General features: G+C 38.2%; 1 protein-coding gene across 12 annotated transcripts in view; it reads right to left on the reverse strand.

Moving 5' to 3' along the window:
• Positions 1–617: 617 nt before the first annotated feature.
• LOC127435946 (PHD finger protein 21A-like) overlaps positions 618–25,626 on the reverse strand; it is a 33,425-nt gene continuing 8,416 nt past the window's right edge. For 9 of the 12 annotated variants that reach the window (XM_051689783.1, XM_051689780.1, XM_051689786.1 and 6 more), the window contains 15 exons: positions 24,674–24,706; positions 23,565–23,630; positions 19,668–19,835; positions 15,158–15,412; positions 14,691–14,783; positions 12,870–13,157; positions 11,916–12,026; positions 11,786–11,837; positions 11,569–11,648; positions 11,408–11,468; positions 9,806–9,996; positions 9,016–9,171; positions 8,215–8,290; positions 7,754–7,857; positions 618–6,929 (listed from right to left, as the gene is read on the reverse strand). In XM_051689783.1, coding sequence (XP_051545743.1) covers positions 6,258–6,929; positions 7,754–7,857; positions 8,215–8,290; positions 9,016–9,171; positions 9,806–9,996; positions 11,408–11,468; positions 11,569–11,648; positions 11,786–11,837; positions 11,916–12,026; positions 12,870–13,157; positions 14,691–14,783; positions 15,158–15,412; positions 19,668–19,835; positions 23,565–23,630; positions 24,674–24,706 — 2,406 coding nt within the window. In that variant the 3' untranslated portion in view covers positions 618–6,257. The remainder of the gene's footprint in view (positions 6,930–7,753; positions 7,858–8,214; positions 8,291–9,015; positions 9,172–9,805; positions 9,997–11,407; positions 11,469–11,568; positions 11,649–11,785; positions 11,838–11,915; positions 12,027–12,869; positions 13,158–14,690; positions 14,784–15,157; positions 15,413–19,667; positions 19,836–23,564; positions 23,631–24,673; positions 24,707–25,626) is intronic. The other 3 variants (XM_051689778.1, XM_051689781.1, XM_051689790.1) reach the window with 3 other exon arrangements.

The raw sequence follows: 25,626 nt of genomic DNA on the forward strand, positions 1-25,626 counted from the left end.
ACTGTTTACTGAAGCGCTGGCTGGACAGGTGTGATATTTAATTGCACATATTTAATTGATATCTTTCAAGGAATAGCTACATTTTCTGCTTGTCATTGAAAACAAAAAAAAAAAAAAAAAAAAAAAAAAACGCTTACCGCACCTTTAAAGTTCAAACATTTGCCATACGATTATACAAAATAAGATCACTTATAATCTCTAAATTATCTTGTAGGACATTCAGTCATTCTCTATGGCCTAACATAATTCACGACAAACGAGAGGCAATCTTTCTTTGTCAATTTATTAACAAAATGATAAAATAAATAAATACAAATTGATCAAATGCTCCTAATATCAATTTCTTCCCATGTTCCCTACAGTATTTTCAAAACACTGCATACAAAGGACTCATCACAGGCTCAATACAGGAGAGAGGTAAGAACCAACTGACTGACTCACAATGTCAGGCGAACAAACGAGGGGAAAAAAAGACCAAAGAGAGAGAGCTTTGTAACAGAAAAAAGTCAAAAAATAAACACACTCCTTTTTAAAATCATTATGAAAAAATACAAACAATTTTACAAATATTCATATTGTGTAATAAACCATTTACACTTAGTTCCGCACACCAGGTGAACTTTTTTTAATAACTCATGTCGCTACAATGTATCCTGTTTTGTGTTTCATCAAGTGGAAGATTTTTTCTTTTATTTTCTTTTTTTTTTTACATTTTTTGTTTCCTTTTTTGCACACGCAAACAAAAATGTTTGACTGTAGATGAGGTAACACACACACACACACTCCTGCTCAAACACATACGTACACACTCAGTGCACAAAACCAGGGAAGTCACGACGAGTAATGAAATGCATCAACAGTACAAGAAGGCCACAATCTTGACTGAGTAAATAGTCTGAAAAGTGAACAGAAACTACAATGACTTCTTGTCACTGTTGAATTATGATGCACTATAAAGAATATGGATGATCTACACACTATTAGGATCAAGGTGCCTGGATGAACAAATGGAATGGGTCAGTTTTATGCATAAAATGTACACCGACACCTTTTGCCTTTTTCAAAAGTTCTAAAACCAAAATATTGCAAAGCCATACAGACTGTCAGACACAACTTGGCGGAAAGCATTTCCCACTATAAGCTAGAGCAGAAATCAACAGTGACGGAGAATTTCTGAATGATATGTTCCTCGAATGCATATAAAAAGGCTTCCAAATAGCAAAATGCATGTTTGCAATCTCTTTGGGTATACTGACTTAAGAACTTGAATGCTTTGAATGTGTGGCTTTCAGAAGTCCCGACTCTTCCTTCTATAGGCCCCACTAACAATAGATTACATGCAATCTGCAAGATTAGCCATGTAAGACCATAAATGTTTTTTCCAAAACCACTGGTACCCCCCATTCCCACCCAGCGCCCCAAGATAACAATAACATTCAGCATGGTGTGCTAGCAAAGGCAGACTTGAATGACAAGTAACGGTCCATGAGATTCATAAACAGCTGAAACTCCACTTATTTAAAAAAATAATAATAATTTCAGCGCAAATGTCACACAAGAGCCCAGGATTATGGCCAGTAATTCATTTCCATTTCTAACTGTACACGAGTAAACTATATTCTACAGATGCCATTGTAAAAGTGTACATTGTTCATAATTTAAACCAAGAAAAAGAGATGTACATATGTATACTGTTTCATTTTGGCATCATCTTTGCCAGACATGAGAAAAGGAAAGTGACACAAAAGTTCACATAAACATCTTTACAAAATAAACTCCAAACGAAATGCATATTAAAAAGTCTGACAAAACTTATGTAAAAAGTTTGCATAAGAAGGCATGCTTTTTGTTGAACTGATTGGACAGGTGGTGTTCTCTGGGGGCCGAGGCTGAAATCTAAATACCTGATTCAGGTACGAGTCCAGTATTCTAACTCAGTGACTGAAGGAGAGATGAACCAGTGAAAGAAATGTTTGTAGTTTTAAGAGCAGGGCATTGTGACATTTCATAGTCATTAGCCAGAACAGTCCTGGTTTGTGATACTCATGGAGAGAAAAAAAAAAAAAAATACATCTCCTGAACTTTACACTAATAGAGAATTTGAAAACAAGCAGACACTTAAGGGGGGGAACAGAGTAATACTTAGGACATTGCTATAAAAAGTGCATAAAAACAGGAAACCATAATTTACTAAAGATTTTTCCGCAGATAAACCCCACTGACTGTCAATTAAAAAATGTATTTTGTTTTCACAAGTTTCACACACTTAATATTTTGGTGGCACCAGAGTGCTCAGATTAACCAGTAAATCAATTTAAACACGTATTAGGGAACATCTCTTTTCACAGACCAATTTTGTGCAATCACTAAGATAAACTTTTGTTCAGAGCATTAAAAACTCTCAAGGCAACTCCTTTACCAAATATAATCTAGAGGGGTTCTTTAGAAGGGAACTTCACAGAAGATAACTAGGTTTAAAAAGACAAGACCAGACCAACACAAGCACGTCACTACAACCAGTTCACTTTAACCAATGAAATTACAACCTGCAAATGTGCTTCTAATTGAGTTGAAATGAGTGACGTGATATACATCCAGTTTCTTTCAATACTTTTAGGGAAAGACATGAAGGTAAAAGCTGAGTGATTGGTTTAAGTACATAAAAGGTTGAAGGCACTCTGGGCACCTGTACAGGAAGGAGTAAAGTAGTTTTGTTAAGAAATTCTTAATAGACTGACAATAGGGACTTCTTGAAGGCCTTCAATATTCATGTCTGTATGTTATGCCACCATAATGGTTGCCATGATATGAATGTTTATTCATCATTACCCAATCCTGGCTCAAAGGGTAATAGAGTATTATGGGAATGTATCAAGGATGAGAATGTGAATTTTCACAGTAGATTGTGAGAAATTGCAGCACATTTTGGATATAACCTCCACCACAAATCCATGAAATCCTGACTTAAGACAAATCCATCATTAAAGAAAAACAAAACACTAAATGTCATCCCACAATGTAAAGATTCCATATTTTGGTAGGTTATATCTCATGGTTAAACAGTCAGACTTATCTGTGCATCGTCCGTTTGGAATCAACAGTAAATATATAGTATATTTTTAGGATTTCCTAAATGAATACGAGGAATTTGATATGCGTAAATAGTTCAATCCTAGCCTGAGTGGCTGTCACCATAAAGGTAAAACGGATATGGTATTCTGGATGGCCTGATTAACACAGAGATGCCAGTCGTGCATTGCTATTAAGATGGGACATTACCTGCAATAGAGACGTTAGGAACGTTAGCAATTGGCCTTTGTTTCAACTACTAGGTTATGTTACCAAGCCCCAATGAAAATCTTGCTCCACCGAACAGTAAGTCTCTTCAGAGGTTATTAGTGCGTTTGCTTAAGTTATCTGCAATAAAGCTTGTGCTTTAATTGAAGGGTTTTCTGTCATTTCCTTATTACTCAATTTGGCTCATACATCAAACCCTAGAGTTTAAGACAGCAAATTGTGACACACTGTCATTATTGTTTTTCCAAGAGAGAAAAAAAAATAGGATTTTGGGAAAATGGGGATGTGACATTTTCATTCTATTCTAGACTAAACACACAGTTAGGAGGATATATCCATTATTTAGGATAATACAAAAAAGAAAGCATTTGGCAGTTCAGAAAAAAACCACAAAAAAAAAAAAAAACAGACACTCTTTATGCAATGGGCATCTCCGCAAGACTGAGAAAGCTGCTTGCATAATTTATGCCATTAAACACCTTTGTTAACAAATTACTGTTTCATCAAACAGAAAATAACTTATTTTTTCAATGAAGACTAGGAAGACCTGAATATATTTTCCTATAAAAACAAGAAATACTTAGATATAGACAGGGTTGTCATTTTTTTCCTTAATCTTTCTCATAAAAAAATGACAAATAGCATCCATAGCAGACAGACTGACTTAAGAACGAGACTCATTCAATACACAGAACCAACGATTGCAGATTTAATGCAGCTTCTGGTGTAGCTTTCTCTTCCAGTCCTTTATCAAAGACCTTGTGAGGCTTAGCCTTGCGTTCTACCACTGTTTAGCCTGAGATGACTTGGAAACGGGTCCTTAGACTGGACACTTCCTACTTCTTACTGCAAAATGCAAGAGGATGCTGACTGGAGAAAAGAACTAAGAGGGGTTGCTATAGGCGATCCTGGCCGAGACCTGATTTTGTCTAACTATTACACGAGCAACAGGATTCTAAGCCTCTGCCTTTGTCACTGGCGAATACTGACACTTTGATTTGTTTGTTTTGCTTGGAAAGAGAAGCTTTTGGTTTTGCCGGTCCACTCATGCCTGGCTGGAGGTGCACAGGGTGTGGGCAAAGTCATGCAGTCTTTGGACATGTCCGCCCTTCCTTTCTCAGCCCGGAGAGAAGACAACTAAGACAACCTATGGAACAAACCCCATGCTGGAGGCACACACTGGTCTGATGTGATAAATCATCCATCATCTTCTTTATCACCATCATTATTATTATTATTATTAGTTAAACTACTATTATATTTTTAATCATCTAATAATTGGCATGACACTCTTTCGTAAGTCACCCTTTTTCACCCAGACGTTTGGGTCGATTGGTCTCCAAGCACCAAGACTAGTTTGTCTTGGATGTAGATGTACTGTTGACACCGTTTTACCATATGTATCAAAAATAAAATAAAATAAAAAACAACATTTGGATATAGTTAATTTTATATATATATATATATTATATATACACACACACACACACACACACACACACACACACACATATACATACACTACCGTTCAAAGGTTTGGGGTCACTTGCCTGAAATGTTTCTCATGATCTTAAAAACCTTTTGATCTGAAGGTGTATGCTTAAATGTTTGAAATTAGTTTTGTAGACAAAATATAATTGTGCCAACATATTACAAAACTAAAATTTTATATATATATATATATATAAAAAAAAAAGTTTCTGAAATGGATGACTTGGCCGAATAATAAAAAAAAAAAGCAGCCACTAAGTGCCCAACATAGATGGGAACTCCTTCAATACTGTTTAAAAAGCATCCCAGGGTGATACCTCAAGAAGTTGGTTGAGAAAATGTCAAGAGTACATGTCTGCAATTTCTGTCACTTTGAAGATGCTAAAATATAACATAGTTTTGATTTATTTTGGATTTTTTTAGTCACAACATAATTCCCATATTTCCATTTCTATTATTCCATAGTTGTGATGACTTTATTTTTTTCACATTTTAGAATAATAGTACAGAATGAGTAAGTGACTCTAAACTTTTGAACGGTAGTGTGTGTGTGTGTGTGTGTGTGTGTGTATGTATGTATATATATATATATATATATATATACATATATAGTTGAAGTCAGAAGTTTACATATACTTAGGTTGAACTAATTTTTTAAACACTCCACAGATTTCATATTAGCTAACTATAGTTTTGGCAAGTCGTTTAGGACATCTACTTTGTGCATAATGAGAAATTTTTCCAACAATTGTTTACAGACAGATTGTTTCACTTTTAATTGACTATATCACAATTTCAGTGGGTCAGAAGTTTACATACACTAAGTTAACTGCGCCTTTAAGCAGCTTGGCCTCAAAATGGCTGAAGGACAACAAAGTCAAGGTATTGAAGTGGCCATCACAAAGCCCTGATCTCAGTCTGATAGAAAATTCGTGGGCAGAACTGAAAAAGTGTGTGCGAGCAAGAAGGCCTACACCAATTCTGTCTGGAGGAAATGGGCCAAAATTCCATCAACTTGTGGAAGGCTACACAAAATATTTGACCCAAGTTAAACAATTTAAAGGCAATGCTACAAAATACTAACAAAGTGTATGTAAAGTTCTGACACACTGGGAATGTGATGAAAGAAATAAAAGTTGAAATAAATCATTCTCTCTACTATTATTCTGACATTTCACATTCTTTAAATAAAGTAGTGATCCTAACTGACCTAAGACAGGGGATGTTTTCTACGATTAAATGTCAGGAATTGTGAAAAACAGTTTAAATGTATTTGGCTAAGGTGTATGTAAACTTCTGACTTCAACTGTGTATATATGTGTGTGTGTGTGTGTGTGTGTGTGTGTAATATATATATATATATATATATTACTTATACATTGGCAACTTTATGCACCAGTCCAAGGTGCAAAAGGAAATCTGTTTTAAATGTTTTGGTGATGTAAGTGTAATTAGGACGAGGCCGAGAACTATTTCGGGTTGTCCAGGTGACTAAGAGGGGCTGGCAAAGCTTGCTGAGAAGGTTCTGAGGTTTTGCCGTTGTTGTTGACGCTGTGACTTCCGTCGTCCTGCCGTTCCACCGCCATCTTCCCAGTTTCCTCTGTGCATTGTCTGTCATCAGGAGGGATATTCTCGGAGTCCGGAGAGTCTGCGGTATCAACCACACCCTTGTCTACTTCCGGGTTCAAGCCGGTACAAACACAGCCTGTCCCTCCGTTGGCCTTTACATCCCTGACCTGGGGCAATTCTGCAGGCTCTGCTGCTTTCGCCGCACCCATCATCTCTTCACTAACCGTGGCTTCAGGCATTTCCATGACCCCCAATTCGCACGACACAGCCTCAGGTGTGACTGCAGCTGCAGGTTCTGCCATTTCGCCCACTTCTGGGACTGCTACGGCTGCTGGTACTTGCACGCTAGGCTCGACAGGGATCTCTTGTAAACAGAACTGACTAGCTTCCTTAGAGTCTTTGTGGTTCCCTGACTCTGCGCAGTCTGGTTTGGAATCCTGTGGAATGTCCATATCCATGGGTTGAGCTAAGTTAAAGCTCTGTATGAGACGGACAAGATGTTTCACCTTCTCCAGAGAGACCTGCATCTCCTTCTGACGGGCAAGTATGCTGTTCTTTGTCTCCATGCATTTCTGTTGAAGAAGGGGAAAGGTTATCTAACGGCAAAATAACGCAAATTACATGACATAAAAAAATAAACCTTTATGCAATTCTGGGCTCTCTATCAACATATGTGGTTGAAACTAAATTGTAACATTGTTTATTTTTTTTTAAGGTTAAAAAAAAACATGGTTATGGATGGTTTAAGGTATACCCATGGATGCCTGTGATCACCATATGACATATCACTAACTACACCAAGAGTTACTGATAGTAAGAAGAAAGTCCAACAAGACGTATATCTGAAAAATATGTCACTCTGTGTGCAAGCGTCAAGAGCGAGGAAGTGTAATCGAGCTTCAAATCATGATTGCCAAGGAAAATGCGGATCACAAAATGTATAGTACAAAATGAGTTACATTTTGTTCCTCACTCAAAACCGATCATATCGCTTTAGAAGACATGAATTAAACCACGTGAGTTGTATGGATTACCTTTATGGTGCGATTTTATGTATTTTTTTGGAGCTTGAAAGTGTTGGACCCTATTGACTTGCATTGTATGGACAATTACACGTCATATCTCCATCAAAATATCCTCGTTTTTGTTCCGCAGAAGAAAGTCATACGAGTTTGATATGGCTTAAGGGTGAGTAAATGATGAGTGAATTATAATTTTTGGGAGAACTATTCCTTCAATGTTTTCAGAGCTGGAACCAGAAAATTAAGCTGAACCTTTGCCTTACAATTGGTTTTCTGAGGCAAACAACCCATCACAATGAGACACAGTACAAGACTGAGATTAATCTTAAATACAGAAAAGCGACAGTTACAAAGAAATGAAATAAACATCTCACCGTTATAGAGTTGCTGAGCTGTTTCACTCTCTGTTCCAGTTGCTCACGTTCCAGCTTAAGCTCAGCGCTCCATTTCATTAACTTCAGCTTTTCTTCTTCTTTCGCTGTCAGACAGGAACAAACTCTCATAAATTAAATGAGCTCAAACATTTTGCAGCCTCTCACAAGAGTTGGACAGGGCATTTGGGTGCATTTATGGGCATGCAAAGTTGGGGCACAGTGTACTAAGGGGGTCTAATCATGAAATCTGCTATTTGTGCTATCCATAATCTTGAGATTTGCACTGTTTCTAGTAGTGGTGTAGCACATGCCGCTCTCCACAGACTTCCACATAATCCAACATTAGGAAAGAGAGGCGGTTGAGTCTATTTTTATTCTTTTTTTAGGGATATGACCACTTTATTGTAAAATTGGAGTGAAATTAATTTCACTGTCTACAACTGAAATCAAAATGTATCTACCTTCTTTGTAAGCAATGTAGGAATGAACAATTGCTAGGGTTCCTGGCCATGGAATTGCCTCTTCCTTCTTCAGAATCTGTAAAATAATTTATCTTAATAACAGACCAGTGCTGTGCACACTTGACCTTTGGAAAAACCATGAGAGAGAAACTGATAAACTGTATATGGCAACAGTGATGAACAACAGAACTTCAATGGGAGTGCTGGATGCTGTCTTACATTTACATGATGGGTGGAAAAAAGGCACAATCAATAACGAACCATATTCGACCTTACAAAGGTTAAAACAGCCTTACACCTGAAGAATCTCACTTTGTGCAAGGGGCAAAATGTACACTTCAGGCAGGGAAAGAGGAGTCTAATATTTCAGTTGATCTCCCATTTCTAATTATATGATAGTGTGTACTTAAAATGACAACTAAAAATGAGAATTCTGAATCACTCATACCCTAACACTGATAAAAATGTACAAGTTCCTTTCTTCAGTGGAATAGAAAAGTAGATGTTAAGCAATAGGTGGAATGTTAGCCTCAGTCACCATTCACTTTGACTGCGTCCCCCCAACCCCCTCTCCCCCATAAAATGCTAGTAAATGGTGACTGAGGCTAATATTATGCCTAACATCTCCTTTTGTGTCTCACAGAAGAAAAAAAATGCCATTTGGGTTTGGAACAACAGAGTAAGTAAATTATTTTTTGGGCAAACTATCCCTTTAAAACGACAGAATTTCAGTTAAAGAAGAGAACACGCTGCCTAGGGTGGGAGAGGACTGGCCCGAGACCTCGTTGTGCTGCTGTTTACCTGGTCTTGACATTTAGGACAGATCCACATGCCTTTGGGAATGTTTTTGAGGGGCGGCTCCAAGCAGTCGAGATGGTAGACACGCGAACATGTGTCACACATGAGCAACTGTCCACTGCGTCTGCACACAGTGCAGAAATCCTCATGGATGTCTCCCTGTCGGGAAGAACGGCAGGTGTCAGTACCACCGCCCCCCTCTATTCTGGACCAATCAGATAACGGGAAAGGCGGTGAGTAGCTGACTGCTGATTGGAGGGATTTTTCTAGTGGCTTATTGGTAACTGGATTGCTCCCTTAGCCAAGGCACTGGATATTTAGCTAGTAAAAGTTTTGTTATTATTATTATTATTATTACCTAAATTAATTGCTTCTAAATATATCATGAAATTATCAATAGATGGGTATTTAGGCATATGAATGCTAAGATGTTGGAAGGGGATTATAAAAGGATTTTAAAAGTTATATACAACAATTACTAGGGCTGATATTTGTGAGGGAAGGTAGTAAAAGACTGTTCACTTTGTAAGACTGCTGGCTCCATTTAAACAATACAACAAATAAACACATGAATGACAGTGCTGGTAGGTCATCTTTTCTCGCTCCAGGGTAGATGTTGGACTCTAACAAACTTATCTTTCTCCAGTACACTTCAAGGTGTACAGGATGAGGGAGGGCCTTTTGGGGGGGGGGGGGTGCTGTCTGTGATGAAGAGAACTCTACTAGATAAGTAATAAAAGTAGGGGGGCTTTTCAACAACACGGTCACCCAGACTTGGCTGGTGGCTACTTACATCCCCGGAGCTGGGGCTGGGCTGGGGGACAGAATGAGGGTGGACAGAGAGGGGAAAGCCCCCTGTGTCAGGCCGCTCAGGGGCTGGGGAGGCGGGAAGGCTGCTGGTGGGGGAGAGCAGGGGGTTGCAGCCCAGCTCCGGCACCGCCGTGCTGCTGCTGGTTGTGGTGGTGCTGTATTTGGGAGGGCGACCTGAGTGAAATGAGACAGACAAGAAAAGAAAAACAAACAAAAACAAAAAACCAAAAAGAACAAAAAAATGGAGGAGGAAAAAGGGAAAAGAAAGAAAATAGAACACAAAGATGAAATAAATAATGGCATATTCTGGTTGCAACATACCTTAGAGAGGGGATCCTCATTGGCTAGCATGGAAACAAAGGGATGGGGGAGAGAGCGAAGGAGGAAGAAAAGGAGAAAGGGAAAGGGAGGGTCACAGAAAGCAGTTAGTGCAACAGATGACCACAGCAGCATGCAGGGAATTTTAAAAGTGAGAGAAAGAGAGAGAGAGAAAGAAAAGAGCCAAAGCCACAAACAGACAGGCACTTAATCTCCCTTCAAGACGTCCATCTGAGCTGTACTTCACATCAAAAACTTACGAAAATATCAATTAATTTCCCTGTATAAGCCTCCTTTAGGAACAAATTAGCAAAACTCTCAGCATAAAAAATGACATCTAAGTTAACATGAAGTGTGTTTAACATCTAGGAAACTAAGACAAAACCTTACAAATGAATCTAACACAACAATGACATTTATAATCAGCTTTTGACAATCTACATCAGGTGATTTACCTCAGGAATTGATCAACAAAATTTTGTCCAAAGTAGAGGATCAGGATCTTCCGAGTCATCTGTTTTTAACACTTTGTTTGCCTGTCATTTCTTATTAATTAACATTTTTGTTTACAAGTCCCTAGCCTTAGTGTTTGAGGTGGAATCCAAATCAAATCTCAAGTCCCTAAAGACAAAGACCAAGTCAGGTCTCAAGCCCTTAAGGTCAAGGCTAGTCGAAGGTCTTTGAGGGAGTCTAAGTCAAGTCTCAAGACTTTGAGGTGGAGTCCAAATAACTTCTCAAGTCCTTAAAGGCAAAGACCAGGCTAGGTTTAAAGGCTAGGTAGTTAGAGTCTAAAGTATGAGGTGGAGTCCAAGTGAAGTCTTTCAATGCCAAGTCTAAGTCAAGTCTCAAGTTCCTAAGGTAGAGACCAAGTCATGTCTTTGAGGGAGTCTAAGTCAAGTCTCAAGCATTTAAGGTGTAGTCCAAATCAAGTCTCAAATCCTTAAAGTACAGTCAAAGTAAATATTTTATGTAACTTAAGTGCAATTCGATTTCCATCTTGGGAAATCATTAAATCATTCAATCTGGAAGAGCTGTTCCTTAACCAAAACTTTTATCCTACAACACATCATACATGTCAGCTCAGGTCTAGTGAACATTTGTTGGACTGCAGAGAGATTAAACCCAGGCAAAGACAAAAAGCGGCATTACAAGAGAAAGTAGAGAGGTGTATATTAGGTGTCTGTTAGATGGTACACAGAAGCAGGAGGGCAACAGTACATGAACTTAAGCAGCTAAGCGCAATATAGGTACGTAGGCAGGCACCGACCTCTCTTCCTGGTCCCTTGATGCAGTGGTGTGTTCAAATAGGTGACGGCACTCTTTTTCCTCTGAGATACACAAGTCAGATTGTTAGATGTCTAAAAACAATCCAAACTCTCAAAATCAGATCATTCATGAAGGAGGGAACTACAGAAAATGTTTCTGTACCTCAGGTTCAAACACTGCTCCGCTGTACACTGGGTTGGCTGTTGTTCTTCTTTTGCGCTCTTGTCTTCTGCTCTGAATCTCTGCAGAGAAATGACACCCTAAGCACGCATGGTTACAAAGCATCCCCCTTTGTTGGTTAAATAACTTAAATTTCACCACCCTTATGTAGCAGAACACTAGAAACTTGCAGTGCAGCTTTTCCACCACTGGGACTTACCTTCAAGATGGTCATGTGTGACCAACCCAAGAGAGACCATAAAGGCAATTTTCTGAAAGAGGAAAATTGTATTATTTTTTATTTATTGGTTAAGTTAGGCTTAAGAAAGGAGTTTGAAGACGCATGTTACCTGTGGGCTTTCTTCTTGTTTGACCTTAGTAGTAGGAGGAGGAAGAGGTGGAGAGGATGAGGGTGGTGTACTTGTGACCACCTGTTCTAATCCTCCCTGTGGTTTCACAGTCTGATGGAGAGAAAAAAAAAAAATGCACAAAAGATCATGAATAATGGAGGAAATCTTTACAGCTTTGTGCTGTCCTGAATAATTCCTTATTTACTTTTTAGGCAAGTCAGTTCACTCAGGCATATTGGTAATGCCCCCGGACAGCTACTTCCTGTCAACTTGAATGGGGACAGACCGAAATCTCAGAAACTGGTCAAGATTACATTCTGAAAACATATTTCAAAACTGGAAAAAATCTGATAGCAAATGTATCATAAATGAGCTGCTTTAGCTTACACAAAAATACTGTATTTTTTGGGCTACACCTAATGCAATTAACCATTCACGAGTAAACAATCAATTGGATCTTTTAACTGTAAAGGCTAAAGTATACCTCGGTCTTCTATCTGCCGCTACATAAATTTAGTCCACATACAGCCCAGTTTTTGTAGCCTCGTGTACCTGAAGACTGCACATGCCCCTAGAGATGACTGTACTTAAGCATATCACAATGCAGTCATTGTGTGCAAGCGTCAAATGCATCCGTATGGGCTAGCGGTCAAGAATATGTAACAACGTAATGGCACATCTCCAGCTGCCATATTGCATTGCATCTATCAAAAAGCTGATTGGCTCTTCTACCTGCAAAATGGGACAAGCTGCTGTATTGAGAGTTACGACTTATACTGCTCATTTTTTACAAGTGGGCCATCTCTCCCCTTATAATGTCTCTGATAATTTTGCATGTCCCTGGAGCAAACAAAGCCCCTCCCTAGCATAGAATAGCCAATGAGTCAAAAAATTATAATTTAAGAAAAATGGCATTTTTTTTTAAATCGCAGATGTACCGCCCTCTGTTCCTACCTTTGTGTCCAAGTTAAGGTTGCTGTTCTGAATCATCTGGGCAGGGCTGATGACGATGCCTGTGACTTGCGTGGTGCTGCCTGTGACTGCGGCAGTGGTCTTGTCAATGGTGCACTGCTGTCCATTTACAATGCGCACCTGGTGGATGGGCCTGGCCGAGGCAGGCAGAGATGACGTCAGTTTGGTGGTGAGCATCAGGGGCCGCTGGATAAGGGGAGCCGCCACCATGGGGGGAGGAGGAGCAGGAGCAATGGGCACTTTGTTGGGCATGGAGGGTTTCGGCCGAACCTGCGGAATGGTGGAAGGGGGGCTGAGTGAGAAAGCAGGTCCAGTCATGCCAAACCGATTGGTCATGAAAGCCACTCTGTTTCCATGCCCTTAACAGCCATGCTGGTTTGTGTAAAGAGGCAATCTCAGCCGTAAGTAATGCCAACACTGAGCTCTGGTTCACTCACAGTGAACAGCTTAAAGAGCAAAATCCCCCATTCTGTCAACATAATGTATCTCAAACTGTGACTCTGTGCCAAGCTCTAAACCTTTCTAGTTCACCTAAAATGACATAGATTATCCTAAGTTTATTACAGTATCTGAATTCTTCCATAAAACATCATGGCCAGTTTCAATGACACCATCTGCCAAAGCTGATTTTACTTGTTGGTTCAAAGAAACTAGAAATTTTGTTTATCTGACCTCAAAGAAATTAATTACAATTGCAGGAATTTGAAAGCAATCTTTTCTTACCCAATTTTCTAACAATTTTGTGAACTAGTTTTCCCTCACTGTTATGTTTTCGCAGTTGTCGTTCTGAAACTGTTGTCTAGTTTGTAGATCTGGAAAACACCACAGCACACTGAGTGGGTTCGACTGAGCTCTCTTTAGCATTACGTAGATTTTTGAGGTAAAAGGTTATGTGATGTCACTCTTGAAGGGGAAAGGGTTAATGACAGGGACAGCCAAAACAATATCAAAAGCAGTTTATAGCATTGGGGTAGAACAAAAGCAGAAAACTGAAGCAACTACATTGTTACAAAGGAATAAATAGCAACACGCCTTCTCTCTCACTCTCACACACTAAGGGAGCACTTACACACTAGAGAAAGCACTGTTGGAGGATTTGAAGGATAAGAATACACAAGGTCTGTTTTGAGGGTGTGGAAAGAGCCAGGTCAGTTTACAATTAGATTTTTAAAAGCACGTGTAGACCCATTTCTCCGAAATTCTCAATGGTCAATGGATGCCTAATTCAGTGTTCAAATTTTGGTCGAATAGTAAAACAAAACTTTCACAAACCCTTGCATTTTTCCTTTACAGTCATGTGATGCACCACGCCCTTTGAAATCAATGGATATTAATGAAATGGAAGAAGCATTCTTTGACATAGCTTAAACTCTAGTGTGTAGGTGCCCTCAAGCAAAGAAAAAACTTGAGCAAACAGTATCACAGCAACAGCCAGTGCTGGGTAGGGAAGGCGAGAATCAGTTTTATAAATCAGAACTTGGGTTTCTAGGTGTAAACAACGTTTAACTTGTATGATGTCTTACTAAGTTTGGGTGCTGACAGCATTCCAGCGAATGTTCCCAGTTCCCATTTTAAAAACTTAAGATGAGAAGATTAAAAATATCTTGACTTGGATCCGAGACATTTCTGGTGTCTCAATAAAAAAGTGATTTTGACAGCCCCCACCCCCCCCACTCCCCCATCTCATTATAATATGCAGGCCCCTGAAACTATATTGTGTGTCTGGTGGTCCTCTGGTGGGGTCGGTGTGGAATTGCATGTACTTGGAAGGGATGGGGAGGGGCAGGTCTTACAGAGACGCACCTGTGGCTGAAAGGTGGGTCGAGGCGTCAATCTAGGAGGAGGGACAAACTGGGGAACTTTGATAGGCTGGACAGAGGTGGTGGTGGCCTGCACCTGTGACAAAACCAGCCGTTTACTGGGCACTCACCAGGTGAAATTAGAGAAAATAATAACATCGCCTGCTTTTAGAGAAGTCTCATTTACCACAACTGGTTACATCACAGAAGTATGTCACCATACACCACTGCCAAGCACATCGTAGTCAGAAAGACGTCATTTCAAATCTCATTCTAAATTGAGACAAAAATCCTGTTCTAATCACTCCAAAGCAATCTAACAACTAGTCTACAGCAAGCTATGCAAAAAAGAGGGTGACAAAGATTGGCATTTCTACATCAATGTAAGATTGCTACATTTCAGCTAATCAATAACTACTATTAAAGAGGAAGTTACAAAAGGAAGAATCTGTAGAAGCGATTCACACTCACGACAATGACATTCTTGGACGCCATCCGCTTGGTTGCTTCTGTGTCTTGATTGGGTAGTTTGCTGGCCACATGAAGGTTGATTGGTGTGCTCTGGGAGTCGGAATTGGCGCAAGGTCTAGGGGGGTTGTTGATGGCAGTGACCATGGCGACGGTGGGGCGTTGCGTTGCTATGGAAGCAGGCATGGTGGAGGTGGCAGCTTTGAGCACAAGAGGTAGAGTCTTTGCAGTGATGACCGGCGTTACGGTGAGAGTCTTCTAGTTGGGGGGATACAAAAAGATAACATTTAAATCAGTATGATTTAAAACTGACCATGTGTACTTTCTTAAAGGGATAGTCCACCCAAAAAAGAAAAGAAAAAAAAGAAAGTTCTATCACTTAAAGGGTTAGTTCACCCAAAAATGAAAATCCCCTAATGATTTACTTGCCTTTAAGTGATCCCAGATGTGAATGACTTTCCTTCTTCAGCAGAACCGAAATGAAGATTTTTATAAGCACATTTCAGCTCTGTTTGTCCATACATTGCAAGTAAACGTGTTAGTCTGCTGGCTATTTGACGGTTCAAAAAACATTTAGGCAGCATAAAATTAATCCACACGACTCCAGTAAAAACATTACTGACTTTAAAAAATTGCTTCCTGCCAGTAAGCGCAATGGAGCATTCACGTGAGAAGTCAGAAGCGTGCGCTTTGTATACAAAAAAGGAAGGAACGTCACACGAGAATTAGGTCATTTCAAACAGCAATACAGCGCTGGCCGGAAGCAATGATTTAAAGTTAAAAATGTTTAAATTATCGATTTATTTCTTACACCAACCTAGCTGTTTGCTTCAGAAAACAATCGTGTGGATTACTTTTATGCTGCCTAAATATGCCTTTTGGACCGTCAAATAGCAGCCAAATGGCACCTATTTACTTGCATTGTATGGACAAAAAGAGCTGAAATGTGACATTTTTCACTTCAGTTATGCAGAAGAAGAAAAGTCATACACATCTGGGATGGCTTAAAGGTAAGTAAATCATGAGAGAATTTTCATTTTTGGGTGAACTATTCCCTCAGGCCATCCAAGATGTATCTGAGTTTCTTTCTTCATCAAAACAGAATTTAAGATTTTTAGGGTTTCATATAAGGCCTCCTCTTTTAAACAATGCATGTTTAAAGTGAATGTACTCCATTTTTTGACAGTCCAAAATGCATATTTAGGGTGCATCAAAATAATCCACACGACTCCAGTCGACAAATAAAGTTCTTCTGAATGCAAACGATTGATTATTTTTAGAATAAAAAAACAATACTTATACTATTTTATATTATACTAAGTATATATACATATACTTTTTAACTACAAATGTTCGCTTCCGTACATCTCTGTGATGCGTGCTCATGAGAGGGATGATGTAAGCTAGTTGGTAAGGTCCAGGTAAGGAGGAGGCAGGAAGCGCATGATTGTTTACAAGAGAAACTTGCACAGACCACAGACCAAGCGCCGTTCACAAACCAAAACAGTCCAAAACCATTTCAAAACAATATAAAATAAAAAATAATTTCCAAATAATAATAATAATAATTAAAAAAAAATATTACTGCAGTAAATAACCATCCTTTATTTTGGAGCAATGCCGTTGCGTTATCTACTTGTGCTTTTTCTTTAGCAGAAATATATAGGCTATATGACTGTCAAGAATTCAAGCCACACAAGTTGTAGTTAGTGAAACCAAGTGCGAGAGCGTTTACTGAGATTCACAGGATTTACAGGGTTTACAAAGTGAGATCAGTGGTACAGGTGATATCACACAGAAGAGAAGCTTCACAAACTGAAGAAGAGGTAACAGGCGAAACAGCTGGTTAAGCACTAAACAGACATCGACGAAGATCAAGAGCAAATACAGACAGGTAAACAAACACTGCGAGTCCTTTGTGTGAGACTTGACAGTGAAGTGGCGTAAAGGTGAGTTATTTATGCAGAGTGAATTGAGTGCAGGTGCGGTGAATTAGAAATCGGGTGATGAGGAGTGGAGTGCTGAGGGAGGTGCAGAGCCCGAGGGAGGCGTGACAATGACAAAGTTCACACATACCTGAGTTCACTGGACGGGCACAGCCGATGAATTCAGATATCAACGCTTTGTTTCTTTCGATGGTCAGAAATCCTCAGGGGTAAAATGTTCACTGCACACCCTCCAATATTTGAGAGAATGTAGGGGTGTACTGATATCCAGGTTCAGCGCGATAAGCCAGAGCTTCAATCGCTCATGATCATGTATAGGCAATTGATGAAAAGTAAATTTTTTCCCGGTGTGCATTTTCTTTGGGGTTTTTGAAGGTTGAAGCATCCAGGATACATAAGCCAAACGACCATTTTGAACAATACACTTATACAAATACAAATCTACAGCAAAGACAATTAAACTTTTGTACAGCGCTACTTCTCTTGTAAACAATGACGCGCTTCCTGACTCCTCCTCCACGTGACGCGTGACCTCACCAACAAGCTTACGTCATCCCTCTCATGAGCGCGCGTCACAGAGATGTACGGAAGTGAACATTTGTAGTTACAAAGCATATAAGTGTTGTTTTTTTTCTAAAAATAATTAATCGTTTGGGTTCAGAAGAACTTTATTTGTCGACTGGAGTCGTGTGAATTATTATGATGCACCCTAAATATGGATTTTGGACCGTCAAAAAATGGAGGACATTCACTTGCATTGTTTAAAGGAGGAGGCCTTATATGAAATCCTAAAAATCTTAAATTCTGTTTTGATGAAGAAAGAAACTCAGATACATCTTGGATGGCCTGAGGGTGAGTAAATTATCAGCAAATTTTCATTTTTGGGTGAACTATCCCTTTAACATTATGTTGTTCCAAACTCATAAAATTTCTTTCTTCCTTGGAACTCAAAAGATGATGTTAGGCATAATGTTGGGCTCAGTCACTAATTAATTTCGCTGTAATGTTTTTTCTTACAATGAAAGTGAATGGTGACTGTGGCTAACATCAACAAAGCGTTCATCTCTGTAACTGAGAGGTTGTTTGAGGTCACACAACATTATCGGCTAGATAAAAACAATAACACTACAATATGGTTCTATGGTCACTCTGCCCTTTTTTTTCCACAAACTCAAGAGCTTATACATAGTTTGTTTGCTGGTGATTGCAGAATGCACCTTTTGACTCCAGCCAAGCCGATGAGTCAGGACACATTTTTTTTCAATAAACCTTTGTATAAACTAGCTAATCGGTTTTAAACAGTGTACTAATTTGTCTTTATGCTGCGTTATCAAGGAACCCATGTCACCTAATCACAGCTCAGTATTACACTGTTGTACCCTCTCTGTGTTTTCCAGAAACTGTAAACTGAAGTGCTGTTTTGGTCATTAAGGAATCAGTGTTTCTGAATGAATCTTTTAAGTTAACAACAATCGTGCTTAAACAATGAGCAGCTGGACCAGATAACAACTATTCACTTCGTTCAGAAGTTCGTGGAGTAAAATATATTAAGAAATTTTGTTTGAGGTCAACTAAATGAGATTCTAATTTCTTTAGTGTTGTCTTTGCGATTTTACAGCATTATTTGCTGTCAGTGGTTTATTTTGGTGTTGCAAAGAGCCCCTGCCCCATATTTACATGCCTGTAAACATCATGTTTGCAGGCGAACTGTGATTGGTTGTTTCCACATATCAATCAGATGGCCACTCGCTGGTTATTTTTGAGGAAAACACTGAGAAATCAGGCTTGACAGATTATTTAAATCAGATCATCCAACAATGATTGGAAATATGAAAACTAAAGTCACTTTCTCCATGATTCTATTTAGTTTCATTCGTATTTTAGTTCATATTTATAGTTTCAGTTAAGTTTTCATTTTTTGAAAACTCCCATTTTTAGTCTTCGTAATCGTTAATATAATAACCATGCTCCCACCCTTCTTGATTAATAAACTTCCATGATTTTACCATGACCTTTCCAGGCATTTGTGATAACTGGATACATTTTTAAAAATCATTTCGATTCAGATCGATTCACTATTGAATCATTTAGACCACTTTGACTAATTTATTCAAAAGAACTGACTTTAAACAAAGATTCCCCTTACAAATCAGACATCACTATGTCTTGTAGAGTTTTACTCAGAGAAATATCGATCTCATGAAATATTTCAGAGCAGTGAAAAACTAGACAAAAATACAGTATATTCACTACAGAAAGTTCAATGACTTTCCCAGGCCGATTGAACTCAATTCTAAATTTCCTGATAGTTTCAAATTTTCCATGACCGTGGGAACCCTGCAATGAGACTAGTTTCTGTTTTTGAACAAATTTGTTGCATGAACAATTCCACAACCTACTCTTAATAGATAAAAAGACACTTACAGGTTGCTAACTGCTGATGTAATGATGCATCCTACAGAACGAATCGGTGAACTAATATTTTTGGTGAACAGAATCAAAAGATTTGAATCACTGGGATGAATCAAAATAATCACTAGTATACAGTTTGGGGTATAAAACGGTACCTGTGGCACCCCCTGGTTGTGTGGAGGCCCTGTGGGCGGCTGTGGGGGGGGGCAGGCGGGTGTGAGCAGCACGGATTTACTATCTGCGACTGCCGGGAACGTCTGCATTTTCAGTTCAGGCTCCTGTTTAACCAGCAACTCTTTCCGCAACTGCTCAACCACTTTTTTCTTAGAGAGAGCGAGAGAGAGAGAGAAAGGGAGAAGGAGAGAGTTTACCAAGAAGCAATAAATCTATTCACTTTCACATTATGATTGTAAGTTAAAAGGAAATGGTGACTGCTGAAAACAACAGAACAGGTCAATTTGGTCTGAAACAAACGTATGCACTTTTTCTGAGAAATGACAATGAAAAGACCTCATCTCATCTTTTCAATGTTCTGTTTATATCTGGCTTCAGCAGTTTCTAATAATAGACCATTAGTCACCAAATTTCCTGGTTTCTTTGTTCAGTGTGTGAAGCCCAGTTGTGCTTTAATTCTTTAAGTCATAAAGACCCTTCAGGTGTGAGTCCATTTTAACTACAGTATGTTGGTGCGGCTACCCTTATGAGGACTCTCCATAGGCATAATGATTTTTATACTGTACAAACTATAGAGTCTATCCCCTAACCCTAACCCTACCCCTAAACCTAACCCTCACAAAAAAGGCATTTTTACATGTTAAAAAAAAACATAGTTTATTATGTTTTTTTAAGCGATTTGAATTATTGGGACAATAGAAATGTCCTCATAAACCACATTCATAGCATAATACCCTTGAAATTACCAGTTTGTAGCCTAAAAAAAAAGACCTTGTAAACCACCCAAACCCACCCACCCACCCACCCACACACACACACCCACACACACACACCCACACACACACACACACACACACACACACACACACACACACACACACACACAATTGAAAATCACCTCACACACTCTGCTGCCTCAGAGTCCTCTGGAGCCAAAGCGTACCTTTGAGAGCACAAATACTCACTCACTCTCTCTCTCTCTCTCTGACACACATACACACACATTCTCCAACAAAGCCTTTGCACACATCAAATGAAAGTCTCTTCGTCAAAATTAATTTTGACAAAACTATTTTTCTCTTTAAGGGGATGATCAATCACACAGTAGTGGCTTTAGACTCGCTAGCAGAAAGTTTACATACACAACAGACCAGCGTGCCAGCTACGGGCATCCCACATATAGGCTAAATCGCATAAATATAGATTCACGGTGTGCAAAGTGCTACAGAGAATTCATATGAAAGGAAGAGGAATTTGAAAGGCAGACTAATTCATGGCTGGCTGGATTCAGAGAGAGTCCCCCCCAATTCTCATTACCGTAATGTGTCTGGATGTTTTACTTTGGAGTTGTTTTGCATTATGAATGATGATTGTCCTTACTGTAATATAATGACTCTTTTATTAAATCCAACATAGATTAAAAGCAGTAAAACAAATACTACTGTGATGTATTCTTTACAATTTACATATTATATATATATATATATATATATATATATATATATATATATATATATATATATATATTCATTTATTTTTTTCATTTTGTTCCGCCATATAGTAATATATTTGGGAGGGATTGGTCCCAATGCAAACAAACCTAGAGATGTATGAAATAAGCAATGATACAAGTTATTGGTTGATTTAATGATTTTTTTAATTAACTGACATCAGTTCATGTTGAATATTTTACTGTAGACTTTCCGGCAATTCAAGATTTAACAGTTATTGGTCATAACATGAAAATATTTAAAGGATCTGCACGGGCCAGAATTTAAAAAAAAATTCCTTCTTTACTCTGTGGAACACAATGGGGGCATTAGGCAGTATGTAAGTCTCAGTCACCATTGACTTTTATTGCATCTTATTTCCATTCAATGAAAGTGAATGGTGACTGAGGCTAACATTTTGCCTAAGGTCTCTTTTTGTGTTTAACTTAGGAAAGAAATGCATACAGGTCTGGAACATGAGGGTGAGTAAATGATAGAAACTGTTCCTTTAAAATCAGTGCATCCCCAAGAAATCTTACATGGTCCTAAAAATAGGTTAAAAGTTCTCTCTTTTGATTATGGGGTGAAATGTTACCCAGGCATGCTTTTTGACAGGTTTAGTAAGATTCACCCTTACAATGGACTGGAGAAGTTAATTAGCATTCACTGAACTGTCTCAGACTCTAATCCTTGTCTGGCTTAACTAATGTTGTATACATAAAGTATTTGCCCTCCACATTTGAGTACAGAGTTTAAAAAAAAAAATCAAATCATGTGTAATATAACTGATCTATTATTTTTCCATCTCTATTCTATGTATGACTTTCTTCTGCTGAACACAAACAAATATTTTTAGAAGAATATTTCAGCTTGGTAGGTCCTCACAATGCAAGTGAATGGTGGGCAGAACTTAGAAGGTCCAAACAGGACATAAAGGCAGCATAAAAGTAATACATATGACTCCAGTAGTTAAATCCAAGTCTTCTGAAGTGATATGATAGGTGTGGGTGAGAAACTGATCAATATTTAAGTCCTTTTTTACTTTAAATCTCCACTTCTTCCACATTCTTTTTTGTTTTTGATGTTTCAAATTCTTTGTGCGTATCACCACCTACTGGGCAGGGAGAAGAATTTATAATAAAAAAGGACTTAAATATTGATCAGTTTCTCACCCATACCTATCGTATGTCTTCTGAAGACATGGATTTAACCACTGGAGTTATATGTATTACTTCTGTGCTGCCTTTATGTTCTGTTTGGAGCTTCAAAGTTCTGCCCACCATTCACTTGCATTGTGAGGACCTACGAGCCTGAGATATTCATCTAAAAATCTTTGTGTTCAGCAGAAGAAATAAAGTCATACACATCTGCGATGGTATGAGGGTGATTAAATTATGAGAACATTTTCATTTTTGGGCGGACTATCCCTTTAAGGATACAAGCACAAAGCTAAGCTGGAGATCAGCTCGAGTCAGTAAACTGGGACAATTCTTTGATGAAACTGACATGAGAATTTCAATAACATCTGTGCTAAAAATCGAGACTTTTCACGAAGCAACGAAAAAGTGCAATCTCAGAATCTCTGACAATCTGGAGTGTTTTCACCTCCCACCAGGAGACCAGACAAGCCCCAACACACACACACACACACACTTTAGCTCTGATGCCACAGTTTTGTTAAACGCACAGACACAGGCCTGTACTGCTGACTGCTCTTTTATAAAAATAAAGACCTTTTAAACATATCAATCTTTGTTTATCTCCATTGTCATTACATAATTAAAATCAAACAGCTCCTAATGTAGGAATTCAAGACCATTAAGACCACCTTGAAAAAAAAAAAAAGATTCAAAAACATTATTTTAAATACAATTTAACTTTACCGGGAGATGGAAACTGGACACAATTTTTATTTTTTATTTTTTTGCCATATCCTTAAAAAACAACTGAAATCTGTAGAAAAAACATGTGGCAAGAAAAACAAGCAAGATCAAGCAATCACAACACCTATCGGTTCCACCAATTCCAAAGTGGATACAGGATATTCAATAAGAAAAACATGTGGGACTTGTTTTTTCCCATCAGGAATGGATTGGATCATGAAAAGGGGCTGTAAGAGTAATTTGTGACATTAGCCAAAAAGAAAAGCTCTTTCAGAAGGCTAGTAAGTTCTTACATTTTTATAAAAGATTATAACGTGCACCAATGAATCATAAACAAAAGTTAATATGGTCAATATTGATTTGATGTGGATATAAGACCTGCTATTCTCAATTCCAACTTCGCTCAATTAAACGTATGTTTCATGTGTTTTACTGTTCAAAAACATTGTCCTTCTCACCAGCATCTGCAGTGGTGAATGACGTCACAATCCTTGAGTCATCTTACCTGTTTCTCACTCAGAGCCGTGATTTTCGCCTGGAGCTCGTGAAGTTGCTTCTTCAGATCTGCGTTCTACAAAAAATAGCAACGATGAGCATATGAATCAGATTTAAACACCAATTTTGAGCAAGAACAGAACTAAATTATTGAACTATTAGAAGTGTATAAATGAGTATTTTTTTAACAATTCAAATAAAAAGTTGTATATGTCAACATTAGCTAATGTATTAGGTATCATCATAAGCTAATAATGACCAATACATTTTTAATGTTAATTTATACATTTAGAATTTACATATTCATATTATTTGATAATGTATAAATACTAATGGTAATATACACTGCTGTTTGGGGTCACTTGCCTGAAATGTTTCTCATGATCTTAAAAATCTTTTGATCTGAAGGCGTATGCTTAAATATTTGAAATTACTTTTGCAGACAAAAATATAATTGTGCCAACATATTAATTTAATTACAAAACTAAAATTCAATAATAAAAATAATAATAATAAGTTTTTTTGAAATGGATGACTTTGACTGAATAATAAATAAAAGCAGCCAATAAGTGCTCAACATAGATGGGAACTCCTTCAATACGGTTTAAAAAGCATCCCAGGGTGATACCTCAAGAAATACGTTTCTGCAAATTCTAGACAAAGGGTGACTACTTTGATGATGCTAAAATATAACACAGTTTTGATTTATTTTGGATTTTATAGTCACAACATAATTCCCATAGTTCCATTTATGTTATTCCATAGTTTAGATGACTTTACTATTATTCTAAAATGTGAATAAAAAATAAAAAAAAAAATAAAAAAAAAATCAAAATATATATATATATATGTATATATATAAAGAATAAGAAAGTGACCCTAAACTTTTGACCGGTAGTGTATACAACTGTAAATTTATTTGGATATGAAGGAAATAACATAAACAAATATTAATAAATGCTATAAAAGTAATATTCATTGTTAGTTTGTGTCAACTACTGTGTTAATTAATGTTAACATATACAGCCTTATTGTAAAGTGTTAATAAAATAAGAATTCAGTCATCAATCATGTCAAAGTTTTAGTAGATTAGACAAACAGTTCACAAAAAACATTTACCTGTGGGTCCTGCTTCATTTGGGCGACAAGTTTCTATGGTAACAGAAGAGAAAACAAGAAATGTGTCAACTTGTGTCAACAGTTTTGGAGGAAGAAACAGACATGGTGTGCCATCTACAGGCCAAATATGAAACTACAGCCATTTGCACCTGCCTCACACTTAAGACAAAAGCCTACAGAGCAGCAGCCAGACTGCCAACGGCTTTCTGTAGAGGTAACCGTTTCTTTCAGTTTACAACAGTTTGTGGGGATGCAGTTTAAGAGTTAGAGCAAACATTTCCCATCAGCAGCAGACAAGTGTAATTTACAGTGTATTCAGACCCCTTCATTTTATTCACATTTTGTTATGTTGCAGCCTTATGCTAAAATGCTTTAAATTATTTTGTTCACATCAATCTACACTGAAAAAATTGAAATATCACATTGACATTAGTATTCATATTTAGCTCAGGTGCATCCCATTTCTCTGGATCATCTTTGAGATGTTTCTACACTTTGATTGGAGTCCACCGGTGGCAAATTCAATTGATTGGACATGATTTGGAAAGGCACACACCTGTCTATATAAGGTCTTACAGCTGAAAATGCATATCAGAGCAAAAACCAAGCCATGAGGTCAAAGGAACTGCCTGTAGAGCTCAGAGACATGACTGTGTCGAGGCACAGATCTGGGGAAGGCTACAGAAAACATTTGGCTGCATTGTAGGTTCCCAAGAGCACAGTGGCTCTCCATAATTCTTAAATGGAAGAAGTTTGGAACAACCAGGACTCTTCCTAGGGCTGGCCACCCGGCTAAACTGAGCAATCAGCAGAGAAGGGCCTTGGTAAGAGAGGTGACCAAGAACCCAATGGTCACTCTGGTTGTGCTCCAGAGATCATGTGTGGAGATGGGAGAAACTTGCAGAAGGACAACTATCACTGCAACACTCCAATGATCTGGGCTTTATGGCAGA

The sequence above is a fragment of the Myxocyprinus asiaticus genome, chromosome 46 (assembly GCF_019703515.2).
Source record: "Myxocyprinus asiaticus isolate MX2 ecotype Aquarium Trade chromosome 46, UBuf_Myxa_2, whole genome shotgun sequence".
NCBI classification, from domain to species: domain Eukaryota; kingdom Metazoa; phylum Chordata; class Actinopteri; order Cypriniformes; family Catostomidae; genus Myxocyprinus; species Myxocyprinus asiaticus.